The 22,748-nt window shown below is 42.0% G+C and overlaps 1 protein-coding gene across 1 annotated transcript in view; it reads right to left on the bottom strand.

Moving 5' to 3' along the window:
* The window catches only part of POLN (DNA polymerase nu), a 227,947-nt gene that overhangs the window by 64,664 nt on the left and 140,535 nt on the right, over positions 1 to 22,748 (bottom strand). Inside the window, exons 20-21 of the mRNA XM_039539378.1 lie at positions 11,933 to 12,015; positions 6,913 to 7,044 (exon numbers count right to left, since the gene is read on the bottom strand). Coding sequence (XP_039395312.1) covers positions 6,913 to 7,044; positions 11,933 to 12,015 — 215 coding nt within the window. The remainder of the gene's footprint in view (positions 1 to 6,912; positions 7,045 to 11,932; positions 12,016 to 22,748) is intronic.

Genomic DNA, 22,748 nt, shown 5'->3' with positions numbered 1-22,748 from the left:
TTATTACAAAAATATCTCACACTAACAACCCTCTCCACCAGCTGCTTCCCCCACCCTTTGTTTCCTCCTTATGATTGGATGGATGTTAATAGGTCACTTCACTTTGAATGGTCCCTTGAAATATGTGTTAACCATTTATGCTAAACAACGTGTTCCATTTATATTTAGCTGAGTAAGTGTCCCAGACCTGAAGAAGAGCTCTATGTAAGTTCAAAAGCATGTCTTTCTGACCAATAGAAGTTGGTCCAATAAAAGATATTACCTCACCCACCTTGTTCTGAGAAAAGTAATTTTCCTGACACAGGATTAGTTGCAGTTATTAAAGTAACAAATTTGATGACAATGCACTCTTCTTCACTGTGACTGGTAACAATTGATTGCAAATTGCTGATTTTTTCTACAAAGTGTTTGTATTGAAAAGTATGTTATGTATTTTGGAGTGAGTATATATATTCTTTGACAGTTCTAATAATACACTAAAAAAGAAAATGTCAAATATCTACAACTTCGCACCAGAGGCATAGCCACGGGTGGGCCTGGGTGGGCCATGGCCCACCCACTTAGCGTCCAGGCCCACTCCCCAGACCTGGCTCTGCTCCGGCCCCAGCACTTACCACCAAGTGCTTGAGAACCAGTGGCAACCTCTTCCTTGGCCCTGCTTACTATTATGACACATGGAGTACATTGACACCGGGTACTCCATTCGGCTACACCTGAGCCCAAAGATTCACCATACCACCTAAATCACTGCCAGGAAAATATGTGGTTCCAAAGGATCTCCAAGTTTTGGAGGAGCTGGAGTGTCGTTTACTTTTGGTTGAATTTAACAGTCCTCTGGTATGAATGCCACTGTTATATCAATACTGACCTCCTCCCCAGCACAACAGCTACTCCAATATTACACCCAGTGATCCTGCCTCAGCAGCCCCTCCTTTAGAGGTGGTATTCTCTTATTCTTCATCTGACTCACAACACAGTGGGAAGGGATCATCTATCTATTCCCCTAAAGCCTCTTCTTCTGAATTCTATGGGTCAGAAATGGAGTCTTGGGTCTCCTACAAACTTAAACATCATTGTGTTTTCCTTGGGCCTTTATGTCTTATCCATATAATATCCTTGCATGGCTATACTGGAAACCGTGCGGTCCTTAACATGGGCATTCTCCCAACTCCACCTCATAGAGAAAGAACTGTGCAACCTCAGACATTCCCAGATCATTTTCAGCCCGCAGAAGTATCTGAGAAAATTACTTACCTATCCTTATAGTTAGAAAGATTTTCCTCATATCTAATCTAAATCTCCCTTGCTGCAGATTAAGCCAGTTACTTCTTGTCCTACCCTTGGTGGCCATGGAGAACATTTGATTATTGTCCTCTTTATAAAAGCCTTTAACATATTTGAAGACTGTTATGTCTCCCTTTAGTCTTCTTTTCTCAAGGTCAAACATGCCCAGTTTCTTTAACCATTCCTGATAGGTCAGGTTGTCTAAACTTTATATAGTTTTTGATGCTCTCCTCTGGACTCTCTCCAATTTACCAAATACTATTCATTAGTAGAAGCTTTCAGAGCAGGCATTTCTTATGGCAGGACTGTATTGAAATCCATTTTTAGATAGACTCCAAACATCCACCAAATTACATCATGTCACTTCTTGTGAGTCACTAAGACTGGAATATATCTAGATCTAGAAAAGTTGCTTACCTGTACAGTAACTTCAATTCTTCGTGATGTGTTCTCTGTGTTCTTCATATTATATATATATTATATATATATTTCATGACCTACCTTCCTTCCCCTCTATTATTGATTCCTATTATAGATTGGATTCTGTAGTGGACAGATAACTGATTGCCTGTTGGGCCCACTGTCATTTATGCCCTTGGGAGAGGGGCATGAAGGCACTCAGGGTGCATACATGGCCACAACACACACTGCTGGCCAGCTTCAAGCACAGATTCCAAGGCCAGAAGGGACCATTGTGATCATCTAGTGTGACCTCTTGTGTAGCACAAGCCATGAACGTCCCTCCAGATAATTCCTAGAGCAGATCTTTTAGAGAAACATCCACTCTTGATGTAGAATCCACTGGGACCTTTGGTAAATTGTTCCAATGGTTAATTACTCTCACTTAAAAATTCTCAGACTGGAAAGAAGGTGTGATGTTAGGTCACCAAGAGTGAATACATATCTGGTCAACACATCTTGAAAAGCTCCAGTTACCAGACAGGCAAATAACTTTCTTTTTGCTTGATTATCTGTAGTGGGTAATGCCTTAAGTGCCTCAAAATCTTTTCTATTAATTGCAATGAAGCTTCAAAGCAGATCTCTCTATTATCTACCTGGTCTCTTATACACACACAACTGAATGGAAACAGGGATGTCTTTTGGCAGGGATGGGCACCTGAAACTTAGTTGTTGAACAAGAGACACTCGTGACTGGCCTTCTGGTGAGTGACTACAGTGATTCTTGTATTACAGTAGCAATTTTCTCAAGTCTTACACTTTGGAGAGTCTCCCTCCAGGTCATGTCTCTACCTTGACTTTCTCAGAGTGAGATCAGGCTTCTTTTTATATAGTTCCCCTTCCCAAAGCAGTCACATGATCCTCCAACCCCATAACTCCTCCCTGGTCATGTGCTCTAGCTGGGGGAAACTACAGGTCCCAGAATGTTCCCTTCTGACAGGGCTGAGGAGTATGTCATGTGGGCTAGGATGTGTGCATGCACTCAACAGACCAGTGCACTTTTACAAATTGTATATTTATTTTATTAAACTTACATTTTCATAAGTCATTGTTTGGGGGTAGTGAAGGAATTGGTTCATCATCTTATTATTCATTAGAGATTACTGTAAAATTTTAAAACCTGTCCTCTTTTTTTCTTTGAGATACTTGCTGAATAAGACCTCTGTTCCCAGAATGAACCCTGCTCATGTCAAATTTTACTGCATTATATTGATATATTATGTGCTCCAGCATAAAACAGCCCAAGGAACCTATTCTTCATTAAATAGACCTGATGGCTGCTGGCCCACAAAAATTCAGCCTCAGAGTTACAAAGCCATAATCCATTTCAAGAGGCAAAATGTTTACTTATTTCTTCTGTGCATCAGTCAGCATTTGTGCTCTTGAACTGTATTTAGTATCTGTGGCTGCAGGGCCATGGAGATGTGGGGGGGGTTTGGGGGGGAGAGCGGGGGGAGGCAACAGCTGCAGACTCTCCTTGTATTAAATCCTGTGCCCTCTACACATTCCCATTTGTCTGTAGTGAATATCCATACCCTAGGAGTGAAGTAATGAGAGAGGTGAAGCAGTGGCATAGCCACTGGGTCAATGGGGCCATGCCCAGGGGCCCTGGCCAACTGGGGACTCCCGGAAAAATAGGTGCCCCGTGCCCCAACCCCCTCCACCCGCCTGGCACTCCTGCTGGGGAGTGAGGTCTGGGCACAGGGGCTTGCCCCGCTCCACCCAGTGCTCCTGCCAACGAGCGGGGTTGGGGCATAGGGGCTTGTGGGTGGGTGGGTGCCAGAATGGGGCAAACCCCTGCACCCCAACCCTGCTCCCCAACTGGAGCCCCAGGTGGTGAGTGATGGTTGGTCCTGCACTCCCTTTTATGCTTGTAGTATGGGAGTGCAAGGACATCCAGGATGCATGCATGGCCCCAGCAGACACTGCTGGCCAAAAGACTCCAATCTTAAGCGCATGGGCCACATCTGATCAAGAGTGGAATCTAATACTGCTCTTGAGGGAATTCTACACCAAAAAATTAAAAATGCTGCACCAAAAAAATTCTGCACACAATATTTTAAAATTCTGCAAAATTCTGCAGATTTTATGTCAATAAATAAATGTGGAGGCTCCAGCATGGTAGTGGGGAGCACAGGCCACTGGCTGCACAGAGGTGGGAGATCACCCTGTAGCTCATTCCCCTCTGGGACACAGACTCAGCGGTGAAGCTGCACCTGACCCTGACATAGCACAAGGGCTGGGCCCATGCCAGAGGTCTGTGTCTGTGGGGGGACAGGCGGAGGAAGGCTGCCGTGTGGTCTCCCACCTCAATGCAGCCAGTGGCCTGTGCTCCCCACTGCCATGCTGGAGCCTCCACATTTATTTATTGATAAATAAATATTGCAGAATTTTAAAATACTATCCCACAGAATTTTTATTTTTTTGGTAAAGAATATTTATTTTTTTGGTTCAGAATTCCCTCAGGAGTAGCAGGTGAAACAACTCACCAGGGTTAGCAGCCCCATGTCATGTGCACAAGGTGTGGGCAGGCAGGCTCAAACCAGCAGGATCCAAGTGTGGAGGGGCTTAGTGTGTGGGGGTGGATCCAGGTGCAGGGTGAGAGGGTTCTGTGTGGGAGATCTGGGTGCGAGCAGCTCAGTGGGCAGGTCTGGGTGCAGGGAGGATCTGGATGAACAAGGGCTTGTTGGGGGAGTTTCAGGTGCTGGGGCAATGGGATTCTGCAGGGAGGGTCCAGGTGAAGGTGACTGTGCCTCAGTGGGGGGGGGGGTGTTCTAGTTGTGGGGAGACTAGGTGCTGGGACAGTAGGGCTTGGTGGGGGCAGGGGTACAAGTGCAGCTGATTGGGGCTCAGTAGGGTGGGGCAGGCTTGTGGGGCATCCAGGTGCATATGGGGTGGGACTTGTCAGGGTGGGGATTCAAGTATGGGGTGCTCAATAGGGGGTGGTCTAGGTTCAGGGGTGAGGGTCTGGATGCAGAGGTCCATATGCAGGGGGGTCTGAGTATGGGGGGTCTGGATGCATGAGGAGTAGGCAGATGGGGGAGCAGTTCCCTGTACAGTGACCCCTCCCTCCATGGCTGAGGAGTGATGGGGGCAGGAAACAGGGGTTGCAAATCTGGGGGAGCTTTTTGGGGGTGGGTCTGATCCAGCTCCAGCCCTGGTCCAGCCCCAAATGCTCTGTGCAGGGGAAGTGCGCTCCTACCCCTCCCTCAATCCAGCAGGGACTAGCAGCTGAGCCCAGCACAGGGTAGGAGTGACTGGCCTGGATGGGGCTGGGAAGGGCCAGGTAGTGGTGGCTCTGGGTGCAGCGGGGCTCCAGGTGCAGGGGTGAGGCTCGATGGGGTGGGGGTTAGAGTACAGGTGGCTCAGTGGGGGAGTTCTGGGTGTGGGGGGTGAGGCTCGGCAGGGTGGAGACTGGGTATGGGGGGGTCCAGATGCATGGACATAAGGCAGATGGGGGGGTAGGTCTGACCCAGCACCAGCTGGGGTGTTCCCAGGCCTGCCCTCCCCCCCAGTGATTTAGCTCTCCATTGGCTGCTCCAGACACCCAAAACGACGCACCCATGCTGTTGGGGAGCGGCACATGACCGCCTATGCAGCTTCCCTTTGTTTCCCCATCAGCAAGTCATTTTTATGAGGGAAAGCAAATAAATCTGTGCGAGACATGAATTCTGCGCCACACAGTGACACAGAATTCCCCCAGGAGTAATAATATACATGGGCAAGTACTCAAAGAAGAACTTAGAAAAACTTTAGGATGAAGTGACACATCTTAAGAGATCAGGTAGGTTGGTGTGAGGAAGAAAGCACCAAGTAAATGACTAGGCAACTTGTTGGGGAGGCATCTAACGCCATTTGCACCAAGCGGTACCAATGCTCCTAGGAACAGCCTTGTCTTGTTGCTAATTATTCTCCTTTTTTCCTGAACAGCTCTACAAGCCTTCTTGCATGTGCACATGCACACAAATTCAAAACTAAGCATAGAAAGTCAAGATGCCAATAACTTTGCCTACAATGAGCACTAAATGTTTATTATATATTTCGATGTTTCAATTATGCCTATCAAACACTCTCGATGCACTACCAAAAGTAGCAACACAGACATTAAACAGATCAGATCAACCTTTGAAAAAACAGACCTTTACTCTATCCTATCATTCCTCAACCAACCTTCTCCTCTGAGAAAGTTTAAGAAAAGAACAGGTGAGTTTAGTGGTGGTCTGATGGACGAAAAGCAAAAAGTTAATTCTAAAGTGAAAAAACCCTCACTGAGGACATCCTGCCACCAACCCAAATCTAAGGTTTAGACCAACATATGTTGCTATAACTACGTTGCTCAGGGGAGTGGAGAATCCACCCCACTGGGCGACGCAGTTGTACCGAACTAACCCCAAGCATAGACAGTGCTATGTTGACAGGGGGCTTCTTCCATTGACATAGCTACTGCCTCTTGGGGAGTGGATGAGAGAAGCTCTCACATCGGCATAATTAATATTTTCACTAAGCGCTACAGCGACACAGCTGCACCAGCTGTGCCGCTGCAGTGCTTTAAGTGTAGACAGCCACTAAATTGTTAGCTTAGACTCTTCAGAGGATCACATCTGCTGTGATATTACATGGGACACACAGATGGTGTTTTGAGTTCATATCTTTTAGTGCTTTATAGCCTTTGATACCTAAAAGCTCACCAAAAAATCATGGGGTAGCCAGTGCAGATCACGGCCACAGGCATAACGTACTCTCTTTGTGAAACAGTGCTTACTAAGCAGGCTGTGTTATGCCCTAGCAGCAACTTCTAACTAGTTTGATGATATGGTGGTATGTACATTGCATTGCAATAAGTTAATCTTAAAGTAACTTTAAATATGGATAACTGGACGTTGAGAGCCATATTCAAAAGAAAGGAACTTCTTACCATTCACAAATGCTAAAGAGCATTCCCAGTAAAACAATATCTGGGAAGAAGCAGCTGTGGTGGATCCAACCAGATCCTCCCAGTTTGCCAGCATAACACAGGACAGACCTTAATCGGGGTGGATATTTTCATCATTTCTTTAAACTTTTTCTCTCATCCCACAAGCATTATCTGAGTTGAGTCTCTGTCCTTATTGTAAAATGTAGCATAGCAGCTGAACAGTAAACAAGAACGCATCTTATAGGTTTTATTACCTTCATTGTGGCATTGCTCAATGGTTTTCTTTGTAAAGTCATGAATTTTCTTGTATTTCACCAGAAAACTCTCTATAAATTGACCAGCTTGAAGAGGCGTAATTCCCAAACATCCAGCAAGACGTTCTTTACCTTGTGCACAATAATGTAGAACAGAAAATCATTTAAATATTGCTTTGTTATAAATATTAGTACCGAACTGTATATTGACTAATGGAATACGACCACTGTAGTTATTTTCACAAATTTGGATGATCACATACACTAAGGTCCTGATTCAGCAAACTACTTAAGTATATGTTTCATTTTAAACTTAAGTGTTTTCACTGATTAGGAAAGGACTAAACTCGTCACTGAAATGCCTTACTGAATTTGGGTGCAACTCAGCAGAGGCTTTCCCCACTGCATATTACATTTTAATAGTTTAAATACAAATTTTAGAATAATATCTGTATTTTAGATTCATACCATGTATCCTGCAGGGTTCTTAGTTTTTGTTCATTTTTATTCATAAACTAGTCAGGGGCAAATTTATGCAGAGCCTTGATATGAAGATAAGGAGATTTAATTCAATGTTGAATAAGCAGGGAAGTGAATGAAGAGATGTGAGGATAGGGATGAGGGGGACGAATGATTTTAGGTAGGGTGTTTTGGACAAGCTGGAGAAGTGGAATGCATGGAAGCAACAGAGAAGAAGACTTCAGTAATTGAAACAAGAGATGATCAAGGCATTGACCAAGGTTTTAACAGGAGGGATGGAAGAGAAAGAACAGATTTTAAAGTAAGTGTAGAGAAAGTCACAACAAGACTTACCCAGCATCTAGATATGTGTTATAAGTAAAACTATATCAAAGTGAATATGTAACAAGATAAAGCAAAGGAATATGAGAGAAAAATGAGATCAGAGTTTTCCATGGTATGAGATTAAAAGCTAAGAGATACAATTTGAAGAAATTTATGAACCAAGTAGTTCAAGTGCAAATAAAACCATACATCAACATTATTGATTTTAGCCTTCAAAGACAGATATTTAGGTGTCAGCTACATAGAAACAAAAACAACATTGTGTCTGCAAATAACATTTGCTGAAAGGCAATGTCTTGAAGCACCAGAGATATAAAATATTAGTTGTCTCAGTAATAATGTCAAGAGAAACTAGCTTGCATTTTTGAGAGAGGGAGGATTTCAGCCACCCAAATGCCATCACTGTCAGTCTGATGTACATTTCATAACAATTCTGTAGTATTTTGTACTCAGCTATGTCAGGAGCTGCACAGAGGTCTAGAAGAACAAATATAACCAAGGTGCTAGAATCAGAAATTTGCAAGACATCTGGGATGACTCCTAATGGAATTATTCCAGTGTTGTATTATTGTTTGATGACCAATTAATTTAACTCTCCCCCACTTCCCCAAAATTTCTCATTCATTGTTCAGAAAACTGAATTACCAGAGTCTGTCTATACCAGTTAGGAAACTACTTGTGGCTTCACAAGAGAACTGTAACAAATGTGAATATTCCACCCCCTGAGTGACGTAAGTTACACTGACATAAGCACTCATGTGCACAGCGCTATGTCAATAAGAGAGCTTCTCCCACCAGCATAGCTTATGCCACTCATGGAGATGATTTTAACAGATGCGCTATCTGTACAGCTGTACCCCCGCAGTGCTGTACATATAGACATGGCCTAATTTAGGATTTAATTAATTAATTAACAGATACTTTGGTGCTCCTCATTATATATTTTTTTACAGATGAACGAGGCACAGGTGAAGTGAATTGCTTCAAAGTAAACAGGAAGTCTGCAGTGTTGTCACTTCTCATGCTGTTTGGTTTGTGTGTTAAAGTACTAACTTCTGGAGGCCAGTGATTAGGTGAGAGTCTCAGGGGTTTTGTTTTTGTTTTTTAAGTACATATCTAGCTCTCGTGGAAGACCTTGAAAATGTGATCCAAGTGTAATCTAAAGGCTCAACGACCAGAAAAGAACTATATGATATGATCATCATTTTGTTTTCTTCATTTGCTATGTTGCGCTTCAAACACAACTAAATTTGTAAATAGGTAGAGCTCTCTGAAATGGGGGAAGAATTCCTGAAGACTACTAATGTCAGACAAAAAAAGAAAGATCAAGGATGGTGCGAGTCCGCTGCTCAGTGGAGAAGGTGAGCTGGTAACCGAAGATGATAGAAAGACAAAGCTGCTCAATGCCTACTTTGCTTCAGTCTTCTCATATAAAATAAAATGTATAGTGAACTTACTATAGACAATAAAGGGGAAGAGATGCAGATTGGGATAAGTAAAGAATACATCAGAGATCTTCTGAACAATTTGAATGAATTCAAATCAGCGGGGCCTGACGCTATTCACCTGAGGGTACTGAAGGAATTAGCTGAGAAAATCTCAGAGCCACTGGCAATAATATATGCAAACTCATGGATGACAGGAGAGGTCCTGGAAGATTGAAGAAGGGCTAACATAGTGCCCATCTTTAAAAAGGGGAAAAGGAAGGAGCCGGGGAACTATAGACCAGTCAGTCTGACTTCGATACATGGGAAGCTACTAGAGCAATGTATAAAGCATTCAATTTGAGAATACCTGGAGGATGAAGGATCATTAGCATCCAGCATGGATTTACCAAGAACAAATCATGCCAAACCAGCTTGATTTCCTTCTTTGACAGGGTAACTGGTTTGATGGATAGGGAGAATGTGGTGGACATAATATACCTGAACTTCATCAAGGCTTTTGACATAGTCCCACATGACATTCTGATAAGTAACCTGGAGAAATGCGGGCTTGATGGAACCACCATTAAGTGGATACATAATTGGTTAAACAACTGCAAACAAAGAGTAATTAGTAATGGAATGATATCAGATTGTAGGGAGGTCTCAAGTGGGGTACCATGGGGATCTATTCTAGGTCCAGTGTTGTTTAACATCTTTATTAATGACCTGGATGTAGCATCAAATTTTCAGATGACACAAAGCTAGGGGGTTTGCCAATACTTTGGAGGATAGAGCTAAAATTCAAAGGGATCTGGATAAATTGGAGAACTGATGTATAGACAACAAAAGGAAATTCAACACAGACAAATTTAAGGTGCTACACTTAGGGAAGAAAACCAAATGCACAAATACAGAATGGGGGTAACTGCTTGGCAGCAGCACTGCTGAGAAGGATCTGGGTGTTGTGGTGGATCACAACCTCAACATGAGTCAGCAATGCGATGGGAGATGATAGTTCCACTCTACTTAGCACTGGTTAGTCCTCAGCTGATGGATTGTGTCCAGTTTTGGTCACCAATGTATAGAAAGGATGTGGAGAAACTGGAAAGAATCCAGAGATGAGTGACAAAGATGATCAAAGGGATGGAATGCAAGCCATAAGAGCAAAGGCTGAAGGAACTGGGTATGTTTAGTTTGGAAAAGAAGAGATTGAGGGGAGACAAGATAGTGGCCTCCAAATACTTGAAAGGCTGCCATTAAAAAGATGCAGAAAAGTTGTTCTCTCTTTCCACAGAGGGCAGGACAACAGGCAATGGGTTCAAACTACAGCATAGCAGATTTAGGAAGCTTTTCCTAAGAATTAATCTAACTGTAAAAACAGTAGGACAATGGAACAGACTTCCTATGGAGGTTGTGGAAGCTTCTTCACTGGAGGTTTTCAAAAGGAGGCTGGATAGCCATCTGTCTTGGATGGTTTAGACCCAACAAATCCCACACCTTGGCATTGGGTTAGACAAGATAACCTTTGTGGTCCCTTACCACTATGATTCTAAGTCACATACAAGTGTAGTTATATCAAGATATTACTGTATGGCTCTAGTTTTTAAATGTTTTAGGGTCTATACTGCTACCAGATGTCTTATTTCAATGTTTTATTAAACAGTTAAATCAATGAGTTGTGTTAGTAAATTTGCCTTTAAGAGCACTAGCATTTGTCAGTCTATCATCCATATAAATATTAAAGGTGACATGCAAAGGAATAAAAATTGGGCTTGGGTCCTTTATTTTTTTCATGATGTAGAAATGCCTGAACGTTATTTCTATTTATTCTTTACAGTAGAAATCCAAGCCTTGGAAAATTTTATTTCTTAATGAGAAGACAAATTCCAGGAAAGTGAGAGGGGAAGTGATTTTTTATTCAGAATCTTCACTTGTTTCAAGCAAAATCTTTTCAGGGGGAGACCTTCCCTTTACTTTGTATAGAAGTAACATACTCTATTTTTCCTTTTGCAGGTTACCTTTAGGAAGGCTATATAAATTGAAGTACTTTATAGTAGATTAAGAAAAAAATCTGCACATCTAAAAATAGATTAAATAGTTAAATGAATGGGATAATTAAAGGAAAATCCTTTACATAGTGGTATGAGATCATGACAGTCAAGTATACAAGAGAAGCCCATTTTATTAAAACAGAAATTTCATCAATATTAAAGGAATTGTGGTATGCCTATTTTTGTCTGAATTAAATACTGAGCTCCAAAGAGCAGAAACCTTATTTCTCAACAATATTTTGTGAAGTACTATTTACACTTATGGTACAGTACAGGGAGGTTAATAAAAATAACATTCAAAGCCAAATTCTGTCCTTGATCCGATAACAACTTCATTCATCTTCTATGTATGCATCCACCAGTGGTATGCAGAAGATATTCCATACTGAATTATACTAATTTTAGATAGGTAAAGACAGATGTTTGAATTACATTGATTCATGAGTCTCCTTATAGTAGCTCAGATGTACTTAGAAGTCAAAATGCAAAATAAGTCAACGCATCAACTTAGTCAGGGAATAACTTTCATATTATGTTAATGCTGCTATATTATTCTGAATGATTTTTAAGTAGACTATTTTATGATAGTCAAAAAAAATCAAGATGCAATATTCTGAGATCACGTTATTCACCTTCAGAAATTCAGTGAACTCAAATCCATTGCAGTTCTAGTTAATCATCTAAAAAAGTAAACAGTAGTGAGAATAAGCTTGTTTCTAGTTCTATACAGATCCCTACCTGCTCCATAAACTACTGAGTAGACAACGCGCTTTGCCTGTTCTCTATCTGCATGCTTCACTTGTTCACTTGGAATATCCCTCCTAAGCACAAATATAATATGGGTTTCATCTTCTATTTCTAGTTAAAAGCAAATATATATTCCAAACATCATTGAAAATACATTTTAAAGTCAATAATTTCATAAGTGCAGACATACTGCATATAAACAGTAGCTCAGGGAGGCTTTAATCTTGGGCTTTGAATCCACAGTTTTTTTGTCATATAATTTGGTGGGGGATGTTGTGTCTAGTGAACCAGGCTAATCTTGGCCTTTTATCTCCCTTTTCCACCACTGGCTTGGTTGGAAAAACATCTGCTCTTAAAAGATTAATGTATTATTAGTGATGGATAAACTGGTTCAGATAAAATAAGAACTAACCCAACCCTTTGATGTTCCTTGACCTGAACAAAACCCAAATATTTGAAGTTTGGAAAAGTTTGACTGAGGACTAGAACTGTGAAAAATATTTGTGCCTATTTTGATTCCACAGAGGTTCTGTGAAAATTCAGTACTTTGCATGGATTTTCCTTGCAAGTGAAAATGTTGAAGATTTGGAATGCAGATTTCCACATTGTCTGGATACTTAGATAAAAATTCCCGGGAAGGTTTTGCAGTGCATTTTCACGTTGAGTTGGTTGATATTAGTCACATGAATTAAGTAACATACTAAGATCCCAAACCTGCAAACACTTGTACATGTGCTTCACTTTACTACCATGAGTAGTCCAGCTGAAATCAACAGGACTACTCACGATAGTAAAGTTAAGAAACTGCTTACATGTTTGCAGGATCGTGGCCTGTACTTCTGGTTCCAAATTGTCTAAGCCTACCACTGAAGTCTGAGGAAACTATTTTTACTCATTTTTTCTGGGACAGATTATAGATAAAATGCTCTATGTGAGTTACTAAGAAACCATTTTAGCGGTGATATTTTTTTCTCCTCCTCCCTCTACCCCCGCCCTCATATTTATTTATTTATTTCTCCTGAGAATGGATTGCTATTCAGGTATTCTTGAAAATACATACGTCTCCCACTGTTTAGGGTTATTTACAGTTTTAAAAGGGAGAAACAGGTACTCCAAACTGAAAACTACCATAGAAGCCTTCAGTCCTAAAAGTTATTTTGCCTTCTTTGATCTCATGATTTATGCAGCAAGGAAAAGGTAGGTCCTTTATGGAGGAGGAACCATGTTTTGCATTTCCCTGTTTCATGTTATGTTATTTATGAGATACTAAACTAGAGGTACAATTTTAGTAGTGCTTAAGAGATTTAGGAGCCTCAATCTTATTTTCAGAGTGATGTGGTACTTAGATATCTCTTTGAGCGTCAATGGGACTAAGGCTCCTAAATCACTAGGGTACTTTTGAAAATTCTAACCTAGATGTATGACACATCTTACAAATACCTCTTAATTTACCAGTAATTATATACCTATATCCATATATGCGCACACAGATTTAACTAATCCACACAACCTGCAATTCTCCCTCAAATAATGGTGCTCACTCATGAAAGCTCACTTAAGATTTTGTAGCAGTTGGCTGAAATGAGGTCTCCTATTAGTAAGACTCATCAATTCCACATCTGTTGGCTGCCTTATCTCAAACAATCCATGCAGTCTGCACTCATGCCAGTCACATACTGTTAAATTTAACATTTTCTCATCTTTTATTATTCAAGAGATATGGATATGCTGTCCCAAAAGTGATTAAAATCTTAGTACTTGATGTCAAACATTCCTTTTAATATAGTGCTAAAAATAATATGGTGAGTCAACACTTGTATTAGTGTGTCAGACTGGGGAATCCCAGTATTTGGCAGTAATGGATTATGTCTAGCACTCTATGCAAGTTTAAATGTGTGTGTACCACACATAGGAACAGGGTTTAATAAAGCAAGAGACAACAGCATAATTCACAAATGTTTGAGCAAATGGCAAGTCATGAATCAACTAAATAGTGTTTTTCATGCCTAAAAATGAAAATAACTTGTCTCCCTGCCTGTCCTCACAATGTTTGGTTTTATCAATAGCATATTTGATTCTTTCTGTAATTCAGAGTAGCATTCCTGAGGTGTGAAGTTGGCAGGGGGGATGCTATTCCTTTGAAGAATGAAATGACACTGGTGGGTCAGCTTCTCCTAAATGCAGCTGTCAGGTGAGAAATCCCTAATGGACTTTCCCCCTTAACCTCCTTTCTACTGTCAGTGTGTTTATTTTTACATTAACAAATATGATTTGTTGTAGAAGTTATTGTACAAATCTATTTCTACATAAGCATCTTATTTTAATTTGGAGTTTCATCATTCATGTTATGAAATGTCATGGTATCCAGGGTAAGCTAGTGCTGTTTGCAACTGGGATAATGGTACTGTAGCTATAGGCTCTAAGAAAGTGATATTTGCAAATAGCATGAAAACATCATTATATAATTGAATTGTGGTATAATGCAAAACAGACAGAGCCAATGGAGTTGCATCTTCATACCCCAGGTCTGAATTTGGCCCACACTGTAATCAGCAGTGTGGTCTAGATGCATTTTTTTTTTAAATAAACATGAGCCTGAGGGAAGAAGTTGATTAGGCCAAAATGGGGCTCAGCTGTTAAGACTAGACATTCAGATGAAGACAGATTGCAGTTAAATCAGAATGGTCTGTATCTGGAGGAGGCAGGTGGGGTGGGTACATATCAAGGGAGTAGAGATCAGTGCAGTGCAGTGCAGGAGAACTCAAAAGCAAGAATTTGTTGGAGGCTTTGATTCTCAACTCTAGCAAGGAGATTCAGGGGTCCTTCCCTGAAAACACAAATTGTCATTACTTTTGACATGAAGCCTTCTATACTTAGCCTTCTTTTGTTTCTTCTCCTCAATTTCCAACTTTGCATTGTCCAAAAGTTTGGATTTTCCATTATTTTTCCTTCTTCTACCTCTTTTTTTCAGTCTCCTGGTTTTCTTCCTCTTCTTTCCCTCTTGTACCTTGTCTTTCCTTTCAACCCTCTTCTGTTGCCAAATTCATGCTCGTCATCCACATCCTCTCCCACCCCCACTTCTTCTCTCAACTGTCCATCTCCAACATGTACAGCATTTCCCCATCTGTGCTCTCATCCTCAGATGCCCATCCTTGCCTACATATCTTTCCACAACAACGGTTTGCTTGTGGAGTACCTTCCTTTGCTTGATACTGCTTCCTACGTTACCTGATACACACCTATTAGATAGAAAAAAGAATGGAGTCCTTGTATTAAAAGGCACTTATGGAGTTAATGTTTTACAGCTCTTACTAGAAGAGCTAAGCACACTAAGAAGGCTATGAGGTCAGCAAAATCCCCAGTGCAGAATACAGTTAAGAAGAATAGCAGGCAGGGTTAGGAAATGTAAACTCCTTAAAGAGATTGCTCTTCTGAGACCTGGGCTGCAGGCCAAAAACAGAGCAGCTTCAGCAAAGATGCCTAAATCCAACAGAAATAGAGATGGAGGGGGCAGTTCTATAGGAGCAATGAGGGAGGGGAAGAACAAGTTGCCTTAAAAGTATATTAATGTCAGAAAGAAGAATTAAAACCAAGCATATATAATTTATTACTTTTCAAGGCCAGTGACAATAATATTCCCCCCCAAAGCTGCTGATAGATTAGTGTAGTCAGAATGGATAGGCCATCTCAAACAGTTTCTAGTACATCAGGACTTATAATGAGGAATACCAATTTTTCTATAAACACCATGGGAAATGAGGCAGAAAACATTTTGTTGATGACATCAGACCTAACTCTAGATCAGGAAAGTATGGACAAAACAATGAAGAAATTCTGATGTACATTTCCTTGGAAAACCTGAACATCCCTCACAAAATATAAAAAAGGAATATGAAGATGCATATTTCAATGCACTGTGGGTTCAACAAAAAAGCTCAAAAATACCCATAAAGCAAAAAACCTGAGCAACTCCGAGAGATATTAGGAACATGTGACAATGAAAGGAAATCAACCTTTGAAAGATGTTGTAAGACACTTCAGCATTCCTGGGAAAGGGTCTCCATCTGAGAAGCTGACTGCAATAAATATAATAAAAAAGGATGTTGGCAGCATTATATAGACCTTGTCAAAGGAGCTGTGAGTGATACATGCTAAAAAAGAATCACAACAGAAAAGGTTACAGAGCTGCCCAAGTGTGATTAAGTGTAGCTGCCAAGATTTGTATAGTTCTGTGTGTGATGTTTTGTAATGGGCTATTTGCATTTTATAACTAACTAAACTGTATGTATATTTCAACTTTAAAAAAAAAGTATGGATTTAGTGGTGGTGAAGGGGACTGGGTTGACAGCGTTGACGTACATACAGGGAAGTAGCAGGACAAACTTCCAAAACACAACAACATGCTATTATGCTTCAGCCCTGATCTGAAGCACTCTACCTCTATGGAAAACTGGGATACAACAGTTTCCATGGCCCACGCAGTTTTTGGCCTCTCTGCTACGTCTGCCAATTAATGCAAAGCTTAGTGGTAATGGTGGTGTGGGAACAGGGATGGAGTGTCACCAAACTTCTTTCCTATATGAGTCACCAAATGGGAACAGATACCTGGTGAGCTGGGCTAGATTCAGACCGGTAACCTACAGGTGAAAGACTGTAGCTCACTAGCAAAGCCCTGACATCCAATCCCCCAAAATGTTACACTTTGAAGAATGAGGCTTGCTTTCCTGAAAGATAAATTGACTAAATCAAATATTTTCTTTTTGGAGCTTATACAAGAAAAATTATTCCTCTTTCTGGAAACAGGCAAAACCTTCCACACTGCACTCAGTCTCATATTATTTATTTATTGTATTACCATAGTCCTAGGCCCCCTCATCATGGACCAGAACACCACTGTGCTAGGCATTGTGCAAACACTGAAGAGACAGTCACTGAAAATGCTCTGCAATTAAGGGTATGTCTACACTATGAAATTAGGTCAACTTAATAGAAGTCGATTTTTTTAGAAATCGATTTGGTACAGTCGATTGTGTGTGTCCTCACTAAGCGCATTAAGTCGGTGGTGTGCGTCCACAGTACCGAGGCTAGTGTCGACTTTCAGAGTGTTGCACTGTGGTAGCTATCCCACAGTTCCCGCAGTCTCCGCCGGCCACTGGAATTCTGGGTTGAGCTCCCAGTGCCTGATGGGGAAAAAACATTGTTGCTGGTGGTTCTGGGTGCATGTCGTTAGGCCCCCCTCCCTCCCTCTGTGAAAACAACAGCAAAAAATTGTTTCTCACCTTTTTTCCTGGGTTACCCGTGCAGACATACCACGACATATCACGGCAAGCATGGAGCCGCTCAGCTCACTGTCACCGTATGTCTCCTGGGTGCTGCTGGCAGACGCAGTACAGCAGTGCTACACAGCAGCATCCCCTTGCCTTGCAGACAGCAGATGGTACAATATGACTGCTAAGCTTTGTCATCGTCCCATGGGTGCTCCTGGCCGATCTAGGTTAGGTTGGTCTGGGGCGCCTGGGCAGACGTGGGTGCTCCTGGCCAACCTCAGTGAGGTCAGTCGGAGTGCCTTGACAAAAATGGGAATGACTCCAGGTCATTCTCTTCTTTAAGTTTCATCTAATGGAGATTTAGTCCTGCCTGGACTATCATGCCAGCTGGAGGCTTCTGCCTCAGGCTGCTCTCCTAGTCGGCAGCACCGCGTGGTCACACCTATCCCAGACTACCCCTTGCTCCCATGGCTCATGAAGCCTGGACAGTAGTAAGGAGCAGTTCAACTATAAGCTGAGCAAGTGCAGAATGGTGGTAGAATGTGCCTTTGGACATTTAAAAGCTCGCTGGCACAGTTTACTGACTCGGTTAGACCTCAGCGAAACCAATATTCCCATCGTTATTACTGCTTGCTGTGTGCTCCACAGTATCTGTGAGAGTAAGGGGGAGATGTTTATGGCGGGGTGTGAGGTTGAGGCAAATCGCCTGGCCGCTGATTACATGCAGCCAGACACCAGGGAGGTTATAAGAGCACAGCAGGGCGCGCTGTGCATCACAGAAACTTTGAAAACCAGTTTCATGACTGGCCAGGCTATGGTGTGAAAGTTTTGTTTGTTTCTCTTTAATGAAAACCCACCCCCTTGGTTCACTCTACTTCCCTGTAAGCCAACCGTTCTCCCCTCCCCCCCTTTGATCTCTGCTTGCAGAGGCAATAAAGTCATTGTTGTTTCAAATTCATGCATTCTTTATTAATTCGTCACACAAATGGGGGGATAACTGTCAAGGTAGCACAGGAGGGAAGCACAGGGGTGGGGTAGTTGTAGGGGCACCCTCTAGAATGGCATGCAGCTCATCATAGAGGTGGCATGTCTGGGGCTCTGACCCGGACCGGCTGTTTGCCTCTCTGGTTCTTTGGTAGGCTTCACACGGCACTGCTGTGGGTCCCTGTTATAACCTTTGTCCTTCATGCCCTTGGAGATTTTTTCAAATATTCCAGCATTTCCTCTTTTGGAACGGAGTTCGGATAGCACGGATTAATCTCCCCATACAGCGAAGATGCAGTATCTCCTGTTCAGTCCATGCTGGAGCTCTTTTGCGATTCTGGGACTGCATGGTCACCTGTGCTGATCACCTCGCCACACTGGCCAAACAGAAAATGAAATTCAAAAGTTTACGGGCTTTCCTGTCTACGTGGCCAGTGCATCGGAGTTGAGAGCGCTGTCCAGTCATGGAGCACTCTGGGATAGCTCCCAGAGGCCAATACCATCAAATTGCGTCCACACTACCCCAAATTTGACTCAGCAAGGTCGATTTCAACGCTAATCCATCGTTGGGGAGGAGTATCAAAATCAATTTTAAGAGCCCTTTAAGTCGACAAAAATGGCTTCGTCATGTGGACGGGTGCAGGGTTAAATCGATCTAACACTGCTAAATTTGACCTAAACTCATAGTGTAGACCAGGGCTAAGTGTACCGCTCTGTTTTTAAAGGAGCAACTCCCATTAAGATACAAACAATTTAAAAAATAACATGGAAACAAATATTAACACAACATGTAAATACACTACTAAATACAAGTTTGTGGTATAAAATCATTTCAACAATTACATCTATTCTAAGGTCCTCACAATAACTTAAGGATTCATATTATATATTGCATACAAAAAATCCTTATCTTAAAACATTAAGATTGTAAAATTAAGCACTCAAAAGTTAGGAAATGCCAGAATAATAGTTACATTCTTCTTCTTTTTCTTTATGCTGCTTTTCCTGGTGAGCGTCGCAGTGGCAGCACTGAGAGTAGGGAGGACCACACCTCTCTTTCCTCCGCAACAGGTTCCAGCTCCTCCTGAGGGATTCCTCAGTACTCCCAGGCCAACTGAGAGATATAATGCCTCCAGCATGTCCTGGATTGGCCTCGGGGCCTCCTCCCAGTGAGATGTGCCCGTTAGGGTTTGAAAGGAAGCTTCCCAGGTGCCTGCACCAGCAGCTCTACTCCGAGGCTCTCCCAAATAGCCGAGCTCCTCACCCTGTCTCGGAGAGTAAGCCCAGCCACCCTGTGGAGAAACCTCATTTCCACCGCTTGTACCTATGATCTCTGTGGGAGCGTGAGATCAACCGGCAGATGGGTGTGGCGGCGGCAGTGATGCGGGCACTGTACCAATCCATGGTGGTGAAGCAGGAGCTGAGTTCTCAGATGAAGCTCTCGGTTTACAGGTTGATCTACATCCCCATCCTCACCTATGGTCATGAACTTTGGGGCATGACCGAAAGGATAATAGTTACCTGTGAAACCTTAATTCTGCCTCCTTGTATGTGTGTATTATGATACAGTGTTTAATTACATATCATATATTATTTCCCCCATCACACACACACGTGCGCACACACACAGAGTCATCAGCAGTGTTCGTATCTTCACGTACATAGCACTGAAAGAACTCTTCCACTTGAGCTAAAGGAGCAAACTGTTAATAAAAGAAGGCTATCATCAGCCATGTGGAGCAGCCTCCAGAAGGAAACACAGACCCATGATGCCCGGCTTCTTGCTACCTAATTAACGGAACAGCACACATATCCTCAAACTACCCACCCTCTTGTTAGAATTTACAGAGACACAGCATTGGGCTCTCAACATTAATACATTTTTAAAACTGAAAAGAACACAGTCATTATTTCAGAAGGGTGTTTTTATTGGAGGTCTCATCACACCCAGATCTAGTGCTGACTCTTCACATTACTTCTAGATTATCACTAATAAAAGCACTGTGTTGCAACCACATGCTATTCCGCCCTCCTTCCTGCTTGCATATGATGTCACTTGACTGGAGGCTATATAAATTGCCAGACTCAGAGCATTGCTCTGAACTACTCTAGCACCAATGTACTTATGACTGTAATGACTGCTTATCAGTTCTCTACAAGTATATTTCTGTTATTTCATAAGAATGATATGTATACTACATGTGTGGGGTTTTTAAACAGCTGTTGCTGTTTAATCTGGGTTAAAGTTGTTCATATTGTATGTGTATGTCTGGAATGTTGGCACACGAGATTCTGTTTTGGCTGGAATTCTAAATAATTGGTGACAGCTGTAAGGCTTAGAAATACTTCCAGTTTTACGTGGATACTGTTATGTTGATTGCATAAGACAAATACTATAAATTTATTTCTTAAATGATGTAGATAGGATTACATTTACAGTGGGTAGAATATATGAGCCACTATATACCTTAGAATGACAGACAATAAAGATGGAAAAAATGTTACATCATCTAGTCCATCCTGCTGCTAGTGTAAGTTTCATGCCAAAAAGTCCGTTTTCTGAAAGTCGATATACATTTTCATGGGTAAAGCAAGATACTAATGTATCACAGATGAAAAATGTCTTCTATTAGACAATTTAAACATGGTAGCTGGGAGATAAAGGAACCAAGGTTGCACGTATTCCAGTATAACCATAGTCTCCCTAGGAAACAGTTTAAATTTGGATTCAATTTAATTTAGCCCTTTTATTCAACCTTCTGCTACAGTGATGTATCGAATACAGATTTTCTGATCAAAAGCCTGCAGTGCTCCCAGCTTCTTGTAATCCTTTCTGTAGTATAGGTGGTTCTGTATCTCCTCCCTCAATCTACCTCCTTTCTTCTTCCCAGTCCAGCCTGCCCTCTATCTACAAACTTCCTTCCTGTACACTCACTTAACTATTCCTGATCTTCACCCATGTGCCAGTCACCTGTCTGTCCTAACCCATCTGCTTTAGGCAGAGGGTTAAAATGTTTTCCTTGGTCTGTATTGTATCAGGATTGATTTCTTTATTCTTAAATCATCTCTAAAATGGGCATCAAGTCTAGCTTTCAATATTTCACAACAGCTTCATCTCCTCCTTGGTAGCATGACCAGATGTCCCGTTTTTAAAGGGACAGTCCCGGTTTTTGGGACCTTTTCTTATATAGGCACAATATAACCCCCAACCCCCTGTCCCATTTTTTCACAGTTGCTACCTGGTCACCCTACTCCTTGGCAGCTTCCTGTACTGCCCAGCTCTCTTCTTAGCAAATTGCGGGTCAAAAGAGATGCAGACAAGGAGACTAGATCCAAGGCTATGTCCTAAATTATGTCTATTGCCAGTATAAATTACTGAAGCATTCCTTGGGGAGTCAGTAAAACTTGTGAACCACCTTGAGAATGAGATTTTCACCACCAACCTAAACCCAAGGACATTTGACATCTAGGAGATCAGGGTGCATTGGGAAATAGTTATTCTCCACCTTGGGACAAACAAGCACTCAAACACCTCTGCTGAGAGGTCGAGAGTTCTGGACTTTTTCCAGTTAAGAACTTTAGGTTCTCTGACATTAACTGAGAAACTTGAGAATGCTCTTGTCTCCCCCTCTTCACTGCTGCAGGAGTGGGAATGTGGCTGTCTACTCACCACTGTAGCTGTCTCAGGTCTGCCAACTGATCTGAGTAGGCAAGATCTCTTTCCAAGTCCTTAGATGAATTAACTAACTGGGGAATTATTCAGTCTCACTCTTTGTGGCTGCGAATACAGAGTGAAAGGAAGTGGGAAACACCAGCTCAGGTCCCAGTGTGAACACTGGTGGTGAGCAACGGACCTGAAAGAATAGTGAAACATCATGTCAAAGACCAAAGAGTGGTTCCATGAACTGGGTGAGGCAGCATCTCTCAGAGATTGCATCTCTGACACTGTAAACAGACCAACACTACTGGACCATTTTCTTTGCCTTCCACACCTAATTAACTAGCTTTGCTGTGGAGGCTTCAGCCATTGAAGGAGGAATAGAAGCCATTCTGGGAGATAATACAGCAACTCTGGAAAGGGCTATATCAAATCAAAACTCTGCAGAGGCCTTCCCACAGAGACAAAGGAGGCTGCCTGTGCCATGGACATGGAAGATCTTGACTGAATCTCCAAACCCAGAGCATGGTAGAGGCTGAAAGCAGGAATGAAAGAACAACCCTGCCTCAGATGGATGGCCTAATACATCTCCCTGCTTCCTATTTTGGGAATGGATCACCAAAGAAGCCCACATTATGTTGAACTAGAGGCAGAAGGAAAACTGGAGTGTTTGGGATGGGATGTTCTTGAAAGTGATTGGGTTTGGAGTCAGAACTCCAGCAGCAGAGTAGTTCATCTACCTATGTGAAGAGATGACTGAGAAGCATTCCATTCCTCCCAGATCAAGCAGTAAAGGCTTTCTAGCTCTTAAGATTAGAAATTATACATGCTACACCTGTGTTTTCTACATGTTGTATTTAATTTATTTGTCATCTACTCTACTTAATTCAGAGTGTTA

This window comes from Mauremys reevesii, linkage group 5 (genome assembly GCF_016161935.1).
Source record: "Mauremys reevesii isolate NIE-2019 linkage group 5, ASM1616193v1, whole genome shotgun sequence".
Lineage (NCBI taxonomy): Eukaryota > Metazoa > Chordata > Testudines > Geoemydidae > Mauremys > Mauremys reevesii.
The sequence above is the reverse complement of the archived record's forward strand: the minus strand, read 5'-3'. Positions and strand labels throughout refer to the sequence as shown.